This window comes from Aquila chrysaetos, chromosome 1, assembly GCF_900496995.4.
Source record: "Aquila chrysaetos chrysaetos chromosome 1, bAquChr1.4, whole genome shotgun sequence".
NCBI classification, from domain to species: domain Eukaryota; kingdom Metazoa; phylum Chordata; class Aves; order Accipitriformes; family Accipitridae; genus Aquila; species Aquila chrysaetos.
This window is the reverse complement of record NC_044004.1, coordinates 71340230-71357478: the sequence shown is the minus strand read 5'-3', so window position 1 is coordinate 71357478 and position 17249 is coordinate 71340230. Positions and strand designations below refer to the sequence as shown.

Genomic DNA, 17249 nt, shown 5'->3' with positions numbered 1-17249 from the left:
GCTCATTATTTCAGTCACTGTCATCCAAGAGCTGCGTGATGTTACGTTTCTGTACAGACCCAAATGGCCAAGCAGTGTTTCAAGCACTGAAGATGCAATCCCGCGGCCATTCCCATTCCGATGAGTAGGATGTCAAGTGGGTGCTCCTATTAAACTATCACTTATAAAGCTGCACATGCTGCCTTTGGCACTAAGGGTCCAGGGTTTTTCTGTCCATTTTGGCAGGGGATGTAAGGTTTCTGTCAGACAATGACTATGATGTTATGCCCAGTGGATGAGGCCTATTATTATCATCCAGACAACCTAAAGCATGCACTGATTGGAACATCAAAGCCCCAATCTCTCATCAAGTATGCAATGAGAATAAAATCCAAGCACAAGCCAGAAATGGAAAAACTTTTCTTTCTTTTAATTTCCTTAAAGCTTTTAGTTTTATAGTTTTGACAAGAACAAGGGCACAGAAGTGAATGAGAAAGTCACATTCCAGTAACTAGCAGTAAAAGCAGCTGTGTCAAAACTTTATTTCAATGCAAAGATAGATGAGACATTTGTCTTTGTGATTTCAACAGGGTACGTTAATACTTGCTTTTCCAGTCTGCTTTAAGAACCTGACATACAGGGTCCTTAAATCCTATCTCCTAAAAAGCTGTCCGTTGTTGCTGCAACATTTCTGTCATCTGTATTTTATCGTGAAGGAACATGTTAATGGGAAGTCAAACTCTTCTTAGACTTGCAGAGTCAGGTCTTGCAATAGCAGAACTTTTCCTTGCAAAACCACAGGACTTCTCCCTGCAAAAATGGAGGACGCGAGGCCTTGCACAAAAGGACAAAGCCACCAGAGGAATTCAGAAGTCAGAGGTCCAGTATCTCTGCAGAAATACTGAAAGCATTTTTAAACAGCCTGTCATTAAACTACCAGGATCCAGGAACAAAAGGACATGCCTGGAAACTTTTTGATCCCTTCAGAAAATAACAAGCAACATGAGACAGTCTTAGACTTTTTTCCTAATTCGTTCCTTAACTTAAAACCCAGTAGACGTAATTTTTAGGTATTGAACAGTCCGCATTTTCATGGGACTGATAAGTTAAAACATGTCTTCAAGGGAAGACAGAAATGACTGTTCTTGAAATGCTGAGCAAGTCCAGAGACTTGCAACTATTTTCTGAATCTCCTTCCGTAGAAACTTCTACATCTGCTAAATAAAAATAACTGTGAACTTAGGCTCTTGTACATTCATTCACTGAACACATCCGATAGCATATTAAAAGTACTTGTCCTTGCAAAAGAAGAAAAGCAAAAGCTTTTTCAAATGCTTATATAGCAAGAAGCATTTTTAATTTATTCTGTTACTATAAATAAATTCAACTATATTTGCTGGTCTCCAAAAATATTAGAAAGGAACATCCAGAAATAGTCTGTGCTGGATGAAATGTAATGATCTAATCAACATCTTTATCCCTACATATGTATCCGAAGTGATGAAATTTCCAGTACTACACTGAAATAGCTCATAGAAAAGTGACTTAAGCCAAGATTCTCCTGAGATCTCCCTGCATGGGAGTTACTGCATTAGCCATCATTTTTTAACCCGTCGCTAATTAGGAAGATCTGGCCCTGCAGCCTACTGTTCCACGGCTGAGGACCTCCAAGGAATTGTATGATCCTCCTCCTCTTTATAGAGAATTTGCAAGGAAATACTGTACCTCCAACTTTCTTTGGCCACATCCCAAAGCACTTTGCTTCATGGGGATTTCCAGGAGTGCAGTTCCACCCACTGCAGTGCTAACCAGGCAGCTGTAGCCGCCTTGCCATGCCCCTAGCAAGGGGGAAATAAGAGAGCAATTGGGAAGATGTTAACTGACATTGTTCCTGTAGCATTGAAAACCTCTCTCAAAATTTTGGAAAGTGCTGTTCTGGCTTGTATTTGGAAAACACTGTAACCTAGCACTTTTTATTCAGGGCTGGCTTTCTCTGCTGAAAAAGGGCTGTGTACTTCACCTCAGGGCAACCAAGTGGCATAAAATATCCTGAGGTAGAAAACCACAGGGAAACCAGAATACCTTGGCCACTGTGGATCAGGGTTGCTGAGGCATCAGTTATTTACCTTGCTGTGGAATTAAAAGACAGGGCTTTACTGCTGATATTTTTTTTTTTTACTTTAGAATAACTCCTGTGCACTTGTTGCTCTAAGATAAGCACCCTTCAGAGTGAGAAGAAGTCATTACAGAAGATGCATGAATCCCATTCAAATACTAGCATGAATGTTCCCTACAAAGAAAGCTGGAAAGAAATTTTACCACGTACCAATAATTTTCACCGTTCATTGACATTTCACTCCTGTTTGGAGTTCAATGTCATACAAGTTAATTTTTAAATTTTTTTTATGCTTAAAAAGCAAGAGTTGACCTAGCTTGTTGTACATCTGACTTAACCATACCGAGAATTTCTGTGCAAAAGCTGCACAGATCGATTTAAAAATCCTTCAGGCTATTAAGTGTATTTGTAAGCTGCTCTTATGTAGCCACTGCAAAATAATAATCATTCAAAAAGAGAACTCTATAATGTTGTGATATACTTTAAGTTCAAAAGGTCCTTTAAAAACAAATAGAATTTCTACTTTACAGCTGTTGGTAGAGCACTTTAAATCAGTGAGAGGATCAACTTTAAAATAAGTTTTAAGATAATTTTTAACTTAGAGGTGAAGTGTATCAGGAATATTTGTTCTTATACAAAGCAGACTTTCAACAGAACAGTTTTGATACAATTTCTGTTTGTGAGATCCCTTACCACGGATCAGCAGAAGTCATGAGGGTGTAAAAACAGGCTCTCTTCTTCCCTTCTTCTTGTAGTCTTCCTGTAAGCTTCCACTTGCCACAGCAGGCAGGAGAGCAGACTAGCTGGATTTTTTGCTCCAGCCAAGCAGGAACAGTTGTAATTGTCATACCAGAACAACGCTGCATCAGTTTTGCATGGGTTCACGTACCCAAAAGTCAGCAGGCCGCAAACTTAAAGCAGTTGTTTACACGAATCTCTTCACATGTAATCTAGTTTCATCCTTCTCAGGCTATACCTGATAGAAACATAGTTTGTCCTCCTGGTGAGCTACTGCCAGATGGACTAAATGACGTGTGCTGAAGGCCATTGGGCTGGAAAATGGGAAGTTTTGACTTTTACCATTAATGGATGTGCAGCATACACAGCATACACGAATTTTCTGCTATCCTTCAGCTGAAATGTGCAGCTAACAATTAATTGTTGATTGCTGTGGGACACACATCTCTCAGCCTCAAATGGATTTGAAAACAGGGCGTGTTCTGCCTGCTGTTCTGCAGAACGGGATTTGGGGATTTCTGGTCTGGCTGGCAGGGTGTGCGGAATAGAGCAGTTCAGTGAGGAGATGGAGGTAGGTCCGCACTAACAGCCAGCCGCCCTGTCCTTGGGGCATTGACCCAGTATGTGAGACCCTGGGCCAAGTCCCTGTGATGGGACTGAAAACTGAAATTTGATTTTCTGGATCTGATGCATTTTAGCCATCACCTATTCCTACTTTCCTGCTCTGGGTCTGACCAGATGTGCCATTCTGAATCACAGAACACTCTCCTGAGAGAATTTTAGTCATGGTAAATACATTCCCATGAAAAAATTCTGGTTTGACACACTGGAATTTTGTCACATACACAACTTAGAGATTTAAGCAATCTCTACACAGCTTAGGAATTCTGGCTGAAACTATGAAAGCTTGCACGTATCTGCCTATGTAAATCAACTGACCTTTCCATCTCCATCTTACCACAATTCGGAAGGGCGGTGGCATCAGGCCACCAAGTGCAGAACAGACAGTGACTGCTGTCCTCTCGATGGGAAGCCACCTTCCCCCGAAACTCCTGCTCTGGAGGGACAGCTTTACTGGAGAAAGGAGGAACGGGTGGGATGGGTGAAGTGGTCTCATGCCAAATCACTGATTTCTTACTGATTTGTTAAGGCTGATCAGGAAGTCTCATGACTGGAGTAATAGGGAAGTTCAAAAAGGACAGTTAAATTTCCCCCTTGTACTTTCACTAACTCAAGCTAAGGCAAGCTGCTGCAAGACGAGCGGGCAAACGCTGAGTACTACCAAGAAACCTTGAGTGAGGAGCTTCATTAACTGCACTCAGGATTTTATTTTGTCCCCTGGAAGAACCGTGCATTCTTTTAAGTAAAGAGTATTTTACTCTTTCAGTAAAGAGTACTTCCCTTTCTGTACCCAGAAGCCCTGAGCAAAATCTTTACATATTGTCCACATCTGGGAAAATATTTAAATTCTCAGAAGGTACTTACTTCAAGTCCATTCTTTCTGCTGTGTTCCAGAGCATCCCCTTGAAGGTGGTTCTGCCTGTCTTATGGTTAACAAAACAGAAACTAGGGTGGCTGTTGTCAGTATTGAGAGGCAAATTCACAGGCAAGGTGTTGGGGGTGTCAGTGTAAAATTAGCAGAGTATAAAAATTTAATGAGTAAGAATGCCTTCGGCCACTAGATGGTGTATAGATTCTGCCATTTAAAGTCTTAGTTGTTGAAATAAAAGATGTTAAGAGCTGTTGAAGAGCTCAGATCTAATTATAACTCACTTTGGTCCTCTTGGCATAACCTAGGTCAAACTCAGCTAAATGAGCTGTAGGAAGACCCTGCCAAACAGCTGTTTAAAGTCTCCTTTTAGCATGCTAGCCAGAGCCCAAATCAGAGCACCCCCCACTAGAATTAGGATTTCTCTACTTTAATCATTAGGCTATAGAGACATGATTGCTTGTGCTCCCTCTCCTCAGCCAAACACAGTTTACATTCTGGCTGCAAAAAGGAGCAATTCTGTAGAAGGGACAGTAAGAACTCAAGGGTGGCGCAACCTCCTTGCCTGCCTTTAATCTTACTTTCACACCAGAACAAAATCACTCCTCTTCTTTGACAGATGGGCAAATAAATTACTTGACAGCATAAATGAAGGCATCTTCTCTCAGAAGAGGACTACAGGGTGGAGGTGCTTCTCTACAATCTTCCATTAGGTTGGTCCAAGGGAGGGGGAAGGAGTAACAAGAACTAAGATGGGCACTGTAACTGAAGTTGCTCTGAACTCAAGGCATTTTATTTAATCTAGCCCATTGTCTTTATATATCAGCAATGACAGGCTGCTCAAAGCACTATCCTTCAAGCACATGACAGTTGCTCTACAGGGAGCAATGATCCAAGGACAACATTTCTTATTTGTGCAGGCAGAAAGCCCGAGTGGTCGGAAGCATGCGTAAAAGGATAAAGAGGAGAACTCCCAATGGCTATTATTAGGTATCTGATCCAAACGTTAGGAATCCTGGCTCAGCTATCAGTCTGTAGGCCAGAGAGCCACTGTTAGGGTAAGAGTTCTCTCAATTACTGCAATCTACATTTGCTTTTCAGTGTAGGGGTTAAACTCTTTAAAAATTTTTTGCTGGCTGACATTGCTTAAACTTGATGTCTCCATCCTACCTCTCTCCTAGGCTGATGCCCTTGCTGAGTTTATTAGCAGATTCTTACGGCAATGCCGTATTTCCCCGCTTATCGTGAGACACGTCCAACGCTTTTGGTCCACGTGTCTCCCTGTCAGGGATGAACTTGCTGGCGTCTCATTACTGCAAATGACAGCAGAACGGTCAGGCTGGCGCGCAGCAAGGGCACAGGGCTTGGCCAAGATCCGCTTGCCCCTTGCCACCCCGCAGCGCGCACCCGCAGCCTCCACAGAACGCCTGCCGAGCACCACGGGCAGGCTGCCCCACAGCAGCCCCCGGCCTGGGGAACTGCCAAGTTCGGCAGCGCCCGAGCCAGAGGCCTGGGCCGCCGGCATCACGCCACCAGCTCGACTCACAAAACTACCACAGAAAATACTCCCCGCCATTAAAAACATCCTTCCTCGGCGATCCCAGCCTTCCTCTTCTCATTTCGGGCACGCCGGCTAGGCCTCTTGTCTGCGTGTAAACACTCGACAAATGCAACCCGCCGGCGGAGGTGCTCCCTCGGGCACAGGCGGGAAGGGGCAGCCCGCTTCCCTCACGGGCGCCTGGCTGGGGCTGCGGGCACACCCCCCGCTTCCCCGGCCCCCGTCGGTGCCCGAGTAACCGCCACAAAACCGGCGACGCGGCGGCACGGGGAGCTGCCGTTCCGCCCGCCCCTCCGCGAAGCTGGGCCCGGCTTCCCGGCCCGCCGCCTACAGGGACCGAGGGAGGGCGAGCGGGCGGCTCCCCTCGGCGGCCGCCGCGGCGGCGCTCGCGCACCCGCCTCTCGCGAGATCTCCCCGCGGGGCCGCTCCCAGCCGATGAGGCGGGTACCGGGCGAGGCGCCGTGGCGTGACGTGGCGGTTGGCGCGTCCCGGCGGCCGGCAGCGCGCGGGCGCTGCGGGCGGCCGTTTCTCCCCCCCCCCCGGGGCGGCGGTTTAACGGACCGCGGGGCGCGCGGCCCTCCGCCGCGCGGGAGGGAGGAGTGAGGGAGGAGTGAGGGAGGGAGGGGAGCGGGGCGGTCGCGTCGCCGTCCCCGAGGCGCTCCGCCCGGTGTCCGTCCCGTCCCCCCGCCCCCGGAGCGATGATGGCCGCGGCGGCCGACCTGGAGTCCTCGCTGGAGCTGAGCCTGACGAGCAGCGGCGCGGTCGCCGGCGGCGGGCTGCCCCCGGCCCGCTCCCGCATCTTCAAGATCATCGTCATCGGGGACTCCAACGTGGGGAAGACGTGCCTCACCTACCGCTTCTGCGCCGGCCGCTTCCCCCAGCGCACCGAGGCCACCATCGGCGTGGACTTCCGCGAGCGCGCCGTTACCATCGACGGCGAGCGCATCAAGGTACCGCCGGGACGGGGCGAGAGGGCGAGAGCGGGGCTCGCCCCCTCTTCCCGCCCCCGTGCTCGGGCCCTGCGAGCCCCGGGCGAGGCCGCCGGCGGTGGGAGCGCTGCCCGCCGCGGCCCGGTGCCGGCCTCCGTCCGCCCTGCGGGCCGGCCTTGCCCCGACCCAGCTGCTGACGGGAGGGAGCGGGCCGGGCCTGGCACGGGGCTCCGGCGTGGCCGCTGTAGGCGGCGGCCGGGAGAGCAGGAGAAGCGGGAGGAGAGGAAGATGCGAGTGCTGACGGGCCGGGGCTGGTGAGCCCCTGCCAGCGCCTGCGGGGCTTCCCTCCAGAGGCCCGGGGGGTCGGCGTGAGGACTGGGCATCCCGGCCTCCCTGGCCGCGGTGGCACCGGCAGGTGTGGTGCTGCACGGCAGGGTTCGGAGGCTCTCGTGTCACGCTTCCATACCCCAGAAGTTCAGTGCGGTTGTGTCGCGTAGCCGGTAGCCTCGGCTGTGTCTGCTCTGCAACTTTGTTTAAAACTACTTTGCCTTGCTTCTGTTGGAAATAGAATTCTTATGCAGGTTTCTATGATGTTGAAGAATTCCGACCGTAGGCCAAACCTTTGCACAGCTTTTGGCAGGTGTTCATGGATAACTTCTCCTTAAAATGGACTTCTAGTAGATCTCTTACTTACCAGTATTTTAGCGTTGGTCGTGCCTGGCGTCAGTAGCTTGTTGCCTTCCAGAAATTCTGCTCCTGTGTTTATCAAGAATCACACTTAATTGGTTTAACCTTCAAGTCCAGAAAGCTACGCAGATGCCACTGTTAAGAGCGTTTTGCTTTAAAAATGTCCCCTTAAGAAGAAATTGAACATCTTTCAGGAGCGAACTGCTGTGTCAGTCATAGCAATGTGTTACAACTTCTGATTTTTTTTTTTTTTAATTTTATTTTAGGATTCTGTTAAGATTGCTGCATGTTTAGGCAAATGGGGTACAGAACTGGACAGTGACAGGTTGGATTCCTAGCTCACATTTGACTGTTGGTCTTTATTCTGATTATAGGTTTAGCTGAAGCTTAGTCTTACAAAACTAAATTTAGTGAAAAATTGGATAGGAGGAAAAAAATGCTCTTTTGCCTTCTCTGCACTGTAAAGCAAATTTTTAAAAGTATATGAAATATACCTAGTCTGCCTGGTAGATACATAAATGCCAGTGGTGATCCTAACAGTCATTTGCAGATTAGACTACTAGCTGCTTACAAATGCAGTTTGTTTACTAGGCGTAACATGGTTTTAAACAGAATCCCCTTCTACTTCAGTATTACAGTTTGTTTCTATGAGCAAAGTTTAATAATGTGTAGAAAAAAGGAGTAACAGTAGTCTTGGAATTGTACTTTTGCATTTATTACCACCGGGCTTTGTAATTACAGCTTACAATCATGTAGCTGAAAGCTATAGTTTTTCCTTGCTTACTGATTAAAGAAATTGTGGAGGGCATAGAAGTCCATTTGCTTTCCTTCTCTTGTGGTTTTTTTTCGCCTCATATCCTTCTTTTTAACTAAAAAAGAAAAAAGAATAAGAATCTTTGTTACACTTTTTCTTTATGAAACCATTGAATAGCACTTCTTTGGCTAATAGCTGAGATTTTTACTCCTTGGTCTGTTGCTATCCATGACGGAGGAGAGAACCTCCTGAGGGATGTCTTCTTGTCAGCACCATCTTATTGACTGGCATTTTCACCACCTCTGGATTATGCTTGGCCATTGTTGGAGAGAAGTGAAGAAGAATATAGCCTAATCCACAGTTCTGAGATGCTTTGCATAGGTTATTGTGCCATTTTGTTATATATGTTGTGGTAGGTTGTGTTGCTGTGTTCTTGAGAATATTACCTGTTGAATATACCGGTTCTGGTTGAGGGAGGCGGAGAACCGAAGGGGGCTCTTTTGAGACACGTTGTTTTATAGGAAGTTCTGCTTCAGCTTTAAAAGGAATAAACATCATTATGGCCAGGACTCTAGCTCTTAGGGGGATGCTGTGTGTCATCAAGTATGCACCAGTTTGGGGCTTTTGCCACCTTCTCTCGCTCATCTTCACCTTTCTTGCTTGTACCAGTGAGCTCCAGCAATGCCTGTTGAACCAGGAAGGAGAGAAGCTCAGCTGAACTGAATTACTGCTGTTCTTGCTGTGCCCTGAGGGAATTTTTCCTTTTGCATTGAAGGAGATTATAAAGTAGTGTCTTCTTTTTCTCTCTTCTCCCTTCCCCCAGCCAGCTGGATGGTCATTCTTGTGCTGCTACAGTACTGAGCATTTCCCTCGCATCTGGAAAAATGCTGTGTCATTGGCAGGAACATGAGCACAGTTCTTCTTGCCGGGGGTCTCCCACACAGGAATTAAGTAGAATTCCAAGACATAGGGGCAAGTGTATTCCTTTGTAGCTTGTACAGTAGGCTAACAGCTTTGTATGAAACACCGATGCCTAGATGTGGTGAATAAATCAAAATTTTCCACAAATTAATTTTTTGTATTCTAAATTTTCCTCTTCCTACATTGATCTAAGCATTGAAAATCGAAGAAAACAATGATGTCACTCTTTAGTGGCCTACATTAAAAGAGCAAAGGATGCAAATGAAATTCAAAGAGCAAAGTCCAAACACCATGTTCTATATCTTTGAGCTCTTCAAGTTTTTTTTTTTTTTTTTCCCCATATCTTGTCAAAGGAGGCATTTTATCTTTATAAAGGCCAGTTATGTTTTTACCAGCGTGTTATAAACCACTCATGCTGAGGGAGTCCTTGTTTAGAAAACAGCCTCTCTGGATCCACAAAAAGGAGTCAGAAGGTGGGAAGTGATAGCTGAGTCAATATATTTAAGTACCATTTGTCTTTCCTAGGGAGTGTGATGAAGTGATTCTGTCCACAGTTTTATTAGCTGAATTATGCTATTAAACCAAGTTTTCAAATCACACATTTTAAAGGGCTATTATAAAAAATGTGCTCCCTTGAAGATGGATGGTATTGAGCTAATAATGAAACAGTAATCTTAGATGTGCATTGATGAATTAACATTATTAACGTGAATGTTTTCAGTGTTGTTTTTCAGTGGAGCAAATATTTGGGGGGTGGCAGAAATGGAATGGTCTCCTCAAGTTCACCTGGTAAGAGGAAAAAAGCAACTTCTAAAGTGTGAAATTTTCAATTGTGGGGAAGGATTTGCCTTTCAGTACAAATGATTCCATGCCAAGAATATTAACATTTTTAATTTGAGATGATAAACCTTCAAGCTTGAAAGCTGCATCTAAATAAAATTTAGGAGGAACTGTAGTTCAAGCTTAACTTGGAAGATATGTTAACCTTTAATTTAATTTCCCCTTCTCTACCCAAGGCTGGCAATAGACTTGCGGATCTGTGCTTGACTGAAGCATGACTGATTTCTGCTCTGTGAATGAGGTGGGGAGAGAAGTATAAGCTCACAGCTGCCTGTGAAAATGAGCTCCCTCTTTTTATATTAATTTGAGACAGCATTTTCCAAGATTATCTATAGTGATTCCTTAACATTATGTTGTCTGAACGTAAGGATTACTTCAGTCTGTGCTTCTTCCTTTTCTCTTTGATTTGTCAAATTCCAAATTAATGAGAATTTTCCATAAGTCTCTTGATATTTTCATAATGAGTCTTCATAATGTTTTATACGTACATAGAACTAGAAGTATCTCTCATCTGGGTAGGTGAATTAATCTTACCCAAACTTAGGTGCCCATATTTAATCTGATTGTCTAGACTCTTTTAACAGACCATGGAGATGCAGTCAATTGTGTTTAGAGTGTAATACCATTGGCAAAAAAGCGGGTATTTGCTCTAAAATGAGATGGATTGCAACTGACTACCATTTTCTGCGATCAGAGGGTAGGGTGACTTGCCTTGCTTTTCTTAATAATCTTAATGACTCTTTTAGAAGCAGCACATGGATCTTTGTAGGTCTGTGGATCAGAAGCTGCAGATAACTGGACTAGGCTACAGAAGCCAAGCTGTTCTGATGTTCTGTAAATTCTTAGTTCCCCTGATGAAACCAGTAACTGCCGTTTCCACCTGCTCCAATCTGAGTTTTTCTCGAGGATGGGTGACCAGGGTTGAACGTAATATTGCAGAAAAAGTCACACTATCCTGAAACATCACTTATTCTTTTTCCTTCACTCTATCACACTAGTGATTCATAATGTCCTGTGATTGACTCGTGTATCTGGATCGTCATCTGTGTTAATAATTTCTAAACTGATGAATCCTGTACTTACAGGAAAAGTCTTTATTATTAGTCACTGTTATCAAGACTTGCATCTGCTTCTATTCAGAAGTTTCACCCTATTTCTACTGTTCTAGCTTTCAAAAAAAATTTGATGTGATACTGTAATCCTCCTCTCTATCAGTGATGCACCTTAGCTTCCAGCCATCAGCAAATTTCCCTGGCACTTGGGTTTCCTTTTTTTTAATATCAAAGTCACTGGTAAAAATGGTAAACAAGGCAACTTTCAAGACACTTGCAATTTTTAAATAAGTTTTACTGAAACATTTGGATCAAAGGAATGCAGAACTATGGTAATGGGAGAACAAGTTCATCAAGGGAAGATATGGTCTGTACCTTTCATGAGAACAGATTGAATTTTAAATTTACCTTCATCGTTTACAGAACATTTAATATTCCTTGAATTCTGAGTCTGAAAAAAAACTCTCCTTTTGTTCCCAGGGAGGAGACATTTCTTTCTGACATCTTCTGCTCAAAAGTTAAAAGCTGAAGTACTAATCAAACTGCCTCAGCTGTCAGGGATTAGCTGTACAGGACAGACAGGAAGCTAGGACTCGGGTTGGACCCAAGAAATCGAATGTTTTCTTTCAGTGTTAACACCACCACTAAGGTGTGTGTGATAAGAGCCACACACTAGTTTATTTCTTACAGTGTACAGTTAATCTAGCGTTGTAGGTGAACTGGCTCTGACTGCTGTATATATATTGCAGTCCCATGTCTCCTGGAGAGCAAGTTTGTTAAAATGTGCACTTATCAGACACAGTGATAATTCTGTAGTGTACTCTACGCATCTGAGGACTCCAAGCTTCCATTATACCAGGATGATCGATGCATTTAAAGTTTTTTATTATTGCTTACATCTGCTTGTGCTTCAAGGCTTGTTTTGTTTTGTTTTAATCTGGACCCGAGAAGTTTGAAAGCATTTCAGTTGTTCTGAGTGGTTTTTCGTCTGTTGCACTGACTAGGCTTCAAACAAATATGTTCGGTCTATTTAGGATAGAATGATGTGTACCTGGAAACAACAGTACCATGCTAAGCTAACGGGGAGTTTATGCTTTTTTTTTTTCTTTCCCCTTTTATGCATGCTTTGATACTACAAACCACAGTATGGTCCTAGTTAAAGCGTTAAGTAAGCTTAAGTTAGAGGTTCATCACAGGAGGGTTTGATTCCAATAGATAAACTGCAGAGAAAGATTTCTTTGTCCTGTTTTTGGTGGTGGTGTTGTTATTCATGCATGGTTTGATTTCTTCCTACTTTAATATGGTACCACAATAGGCAGTTAACTTCAGGCTAAGAATAAAACTTTCAGGGAAGATGATGTTATTTTTGGCAATAAAAAAATCACGTCAGCTGAGAGTTGTGCTGTGAAATACGTGTTGTTTTTCAAATAAAAGTGGTATCGTCAGACTTCAGGATTTGTTTTTGTAAAAATCTTTAAAAATACATGCTCCAGTAAACTTTCAGAAATTTGCATTTGTGATCAAGTTGCATCATCGTTTCTTCCTGGCTTCAATTGTGAGCAGCTTTGAAAGCAAAAGTTTCTGAAATTGTGTAAAAGCAACAGTTTTCTTCAGCACAAACTTTTCAGTATGATTAATTCAGAAGAGTGGATTTCTGCGATCGTGTGACTCCCCTAGCTACAGGTGATTTGTATTATTTTCCAACATGAGTAATAAAACATTTTTTTTCTCTCGTTGTCTTTCCTTTTTCAGATCCAGCTATGGGATACGGCAGGCCAGGAGCGCTTCAGAAAGAGCATGGTACAGCACTATTACAGAAATGTACATGCTGTTGTGTTTGTATATGATATGACAAACATTGCCAGTTTTCACAGTCTGCCATCGTGGATAGAGGAATGCAAACAGCACCTTCTTGCCAATGATATACCACGGATTCTTGTTGGAAATAAATGTGACCTGAGAAGTGCTATTCAGGTACCTACGGACTTGGCCCAGAAGTTTGCTGATACTCACAGTATGCCATTGTTTGAAACCTCTGCCAAAAACCCCAATGACAATGACCATGTGGAGGCCATATTTATGACACTGGCTCACAAGCTTAAAAGTCACAAGCCATTAATGCTTAGTCAACCCCCAGATCGCGATGAAATACATATAAAGCCTGAACCAAAACCTGCCATGACCTGCTGGTGTTAAATCATGTTATTATCAGCTATCACCTTGTCTTGTTTGCAAATGCTTCAAAATTACGATCTTGGCAAAGTTCCAGGTTTTGGTAGCAATTATAGCGAATCTCTTTGGCACTTTAATGTGGGTTGGTTTTTTTTTTTTCTGGTGTGGATGTGCCCATCTCATGTTCTTGCACTTTGTAATTGTACTTTCTGAATTACTGAAGTTTCACTATAAATATATGGGAAAGTAAACTTTCAAGTGAAGTTTTGACAAAGCAATTCTACTTGAGCTCTTGCTGCCTGAGATATTGTTTTCATCACTTGTGGTAAGGTTATAAATAGTAAGCCAGTTTACTAACATTTTTGGTTGCTACTTGCATTGGAATAATGTAGGAGAAAGTGTTTTGTGACAGCCAGATAGCTTGATTTTTGGGTCAGCGAGCAGGCAGATTTTTGGTCTATGAAGGAATATTTGGTGACTGCTAGCAAATTGCTAAGCAAGTACCTTTTTATTAAAAAAAAAAAACAAAACAAAAACCAAAAAACCCAGGACTGTCAGATAAAGTTTGGGCTGCCAGTGTAGGTGCAAACTGCTAGCTTTTGGCTTGTCATTCCACTGTAAACTTTGTCTGTTTCTTCATGGCAATGGTAAGAGAATTGACAAACTTATCCCTACCTCTAGACAATTATTTGATACTTAAGACTTCATTAATTTTTCATAATTAGCATGTAAAAGTAAACTATGCATTCCTTCTTATGGAAAGTACTGTAGCACAGGATTTGGGGTAAATTTGGCACTATAACTGTCCGTAACTTCTCTGACCTTACTGAAACTTCAATGAGGACTTATTTCTAAAGATGCTGTATTGGAATTGAGTGTCCCAGGGTAAGTAAAAACAGATAAGTAAATAAAAGATTGAGTGAAGTTGGCAAAAGCATACTGGTTTTCAAAGACAGGGATTTCGGAGGATTTTGGTGATAATGAATGCTTTTCAAATATCTTGAAAAAGCTTTTTACAACCAACTTGCTAACATATTTTAGGGATGGAAATGCTTAGGACAAAATGTTAGGAATATGGGACTTTCTTAAAATACTTCTGAATACAAAATAAATTAGATCTTGAAATATGGAGAGAATCTGCCAAATACATCATCTGTTACAGATTTTTGAGCTACAACCTGCTTGTGTAATGTCGTGGCTCTGTGGGGGGCATCCTTGGCATTTCTAATGTGAGTTAGTAATGTGTTGGGTCAGATGAGGGAAATTACTCCTCTAGAACCTTCTGTGTTCTCATAACTGCAGCCATTTTATTTCAGTTCTGTCTGAAGGTCAAGTTTCATAATAAAAATGGTGCTAGGTTGCACATAATTACATAAAGCGAAATGTAAGCCATGGAACACAATCTATGACTTCATATACCATGTCAAACAATGTTTTGTGACTTAGTTTTTAAAGGAATTGACATAAAAATGAAGATTTTTGATTTGCAATATGTAGTGTGTGATGCTGACTGGAAATTATATGAAAGGGCCAGTTCAGAAGCTGCGACCCTAGTGATCACATTAGAAACAAATTATTGAAACACAATAACTAATATTATTTAAACTATTACAATTAATAAGGTGTAATTCTATTGCAGGTTATACTGACGAAAGAAAAATGCATTGACTTTTTTCTAGATTTAGAAAGCATTCAATTTGGTCTAATATGATTAAGATGTTTAAAAAGAATCTAAACAAAAGGTAGTATTTTTTCCTGTATAAAGCTGCTACAACTGTGACAGTAATTTTGTTTAGGAAACATTTGTAAAAGGGAACTTTTGTATTCACTCTGAACCTTACACAACTAGAATTTGGTTTACAGTCCTTTCAGAAACAATCAGCTTTTTAACACTAGTGTCCTTAATGATTTTTTTAAGAAAAGGGTTGATCTTAAATTTATGTGTATACTATTGTAAATAAATATGGTTTACAGTCCTCTTGGACAATTTGTTTTTCACTCATGTCCTTAATCCTTTTTCTCAAAAGGATCCATCTTAACTATTTGTATAATAAGTATGTCAGCAAATGTTCTTTTTTTTTTTTTTTTTTTTTTTTTTTTTAATTAAAAAAACAGAATGAAGAATTCCAAAGTCAGTGAGTCAGGTTGGGGGTTGAGGTAAAGGAAATTATGTAGCTACAATGTTACTGTTAAATTTGATATCAACCATCTGCAAATCTGTTAAGCTTTATGTTATTCACAACCTGTAAATAAGGGCCCTTGTCATTAAAACTGTGTGGAAGCAATGTTTAAGTATGTAATTTCATCTTCAGCACAAAGCATGTTTTAATGGTTCTGCCATAAAGGTAACGTGGTTATTAATGCAGGATTCAGTATGCTTCCTGGCTTTCAGTGGTAATGTTCTGCCCACAAAATTGATGTCAAAAGTACTGAACATTTTGTATATGTATTTTCACTTTACCAAATTGTAAAGTTGGGTTATTTTGTATGTGTTGGGGGGAGGGCAAGACACAATCCCAGAGACCTAATAAACTGGCTTTGCCACAAACTGTTATCACTTGTTTTCAATAATTGTGCTAGGAATGATGATATAATTTCTTATGGTAAAATCCATTAAAAAAAAAAAACTATCAGGGAGAAAAAGGAGTTTCTAGTTTCTGTATGTGTGGGTGACAGTTTTGTGAAAGACTGTCACAGTACTTGGACTACTGTCAGTGCTTTCTTGTGATGGCTCTGAGTTGTGGCAGCCACCTGATGATTCAGAGGCATGTTTGGGATTTATTTCAGATTCCAGAAGAATGGGAAGTGATACAACAGTTTTAAAACTAGGAACTACTGACCCTTGAATGTACGTCAGGATGCTAAAGGAGTCTTCTCCACTACTCTTCTCTTAGTCTCACCTCATGTTCAGAAATAAAAGCTCTAAACTTCACATACAAGTGGGATTTCTTTGTTATCTCAAAAGTCAGTCTTGCAGGTTTCCCTGTGTGTATGAATGCACATGCACGGCAAGGCTTCAATTCCAATTAAGCTGGCTTTTTGGTAAATATCGTAACCCTTTCCCCACAAAGGAACTCTCAAATCATTTGTGTTATATGCTGTTTCCCTACTGTCCTAGTTGTGCTCCTCTTCTAGTTCCACACTTAATAGTGTATTACAAATACAAAGGTAAAACACCTTTTAGAGATGATTTGTGTCTTTAAATATGTTTGCAGTCATCACTGCGCAGACAGGCCAATAATTCTGCTGAATGATTAAAAATGTGTCTGTTGAACACGTATACCTTCTGTTTTTGGACACTGAGAACGAGCAGAAGAGACCGTGGTAGACTACCAACAGTGCGATGCAGTTGTGAGCCCTTGTCCTGGATTGACACTAGCTATTTCATCAAACTGCTTAGGAAGGAAGCGACTTTCAAGTTAGGAAGGCAAGAGGCCAACATACAAACTCTAGATGTGTCCTAGTGTTCATGCATATACTTACTGCACATTAGGGTTTCCTTGGGTTTGTTTTTTTTTATGTCTCATGTCTTCATTATGATGCTGTAGCTAAGAAGGATCAGAATACATGGGGTTTTTACATGTACTGTAATCTCGCCAAAGCAAAAAAATTGCTGATCCAGTAAGGGGTCTAAAGTACATAGTCATTAAAGAATTTGAAAGATGATATAGCTCCACCCTTGTCATTTTTTTTCCAGCTTTATAAACCCATAATTGTAAAAGACAGCTTTCCGGATGTACTGAGAGTAGATGAGGACCCCTAATTAAAGTATTATCTTTCACTTCAGTCTTATTTCATCTCTAAAGTATGGCCCAATGATCTAAGAATTAGTTAAGTTCTGACTTTGATGGAAGGGAGTAACGTGGGAGTCCATACAAGAGTTAAGGTAGAGGCAGCCCTGCCTCCTGCTCCCTCTTTGCCCTTTACCACCTTCCTCTGTGACGCACAGGGGCTTTCCCACCTGGAATCCGCAAAACCGGACAGCAGTAAAAACATCAGTAACTGTTTTCTCTG

At 42.3% G+C, this 17249-nt stretch overlaps 1 protein-coding gene and 1 long non-coding RNA gene across 2 annotated transcripts; one reads left to right on the top strand and one right to left on the bottom strand.

The window, feature by feature from the left end:
• Positions 1-388: 388 nt before the first annotated feature.
• Positions 389-6293, bottom strand: LOC115343671. The gene is made up of 2 exons (XR_003924232.1): positions 1705-6293; positions 389-869 (listed from the first exon to the last, which is right to left on the bottom strand). It is a non-coding gene; the product is annotated as an uncharacterized LOC115343671 (long non-coding RNA).
• A 202-nt stretch (positions 6294-6495) lies between these two features.
• On the top strand, positions 6496-15783 carry RAB33B (RAB33B, member RAS oncogene family). The gene is made up of 2 exons (XM_030019917.2): positions 6496-6830; positions 12816-15783. The coding sequence occupies exons 1-2, from the start codon at positions 6579-6581 to the stop codon at positions 13257-13259; spliced, it is 696 nt and encodes a 231-aa protein (XP_029875777.1). The 5' UTR covers positions 6496-6578; the 3' UTR covers positions 13260-15783.
• Positions 15784-17249: the final 1466 nt, after the last annotated feature.

Coding starts and splice junctions, on each gene's coding strand:
- RAB33B (XM_030019917.2), top strand. CDS start 6,579: ATGATGGCCGCGGCGGCCGACCTGGAGTCCTCGCTGGAGCTGAGCCTG. Junction 6,831..12,815: donor TCGACGGCGAGCGCATCAAG/GTACCGCCGGGA, acceptor TTCCTTTTTCAG/ATCCAGCTATGGGATACGGC.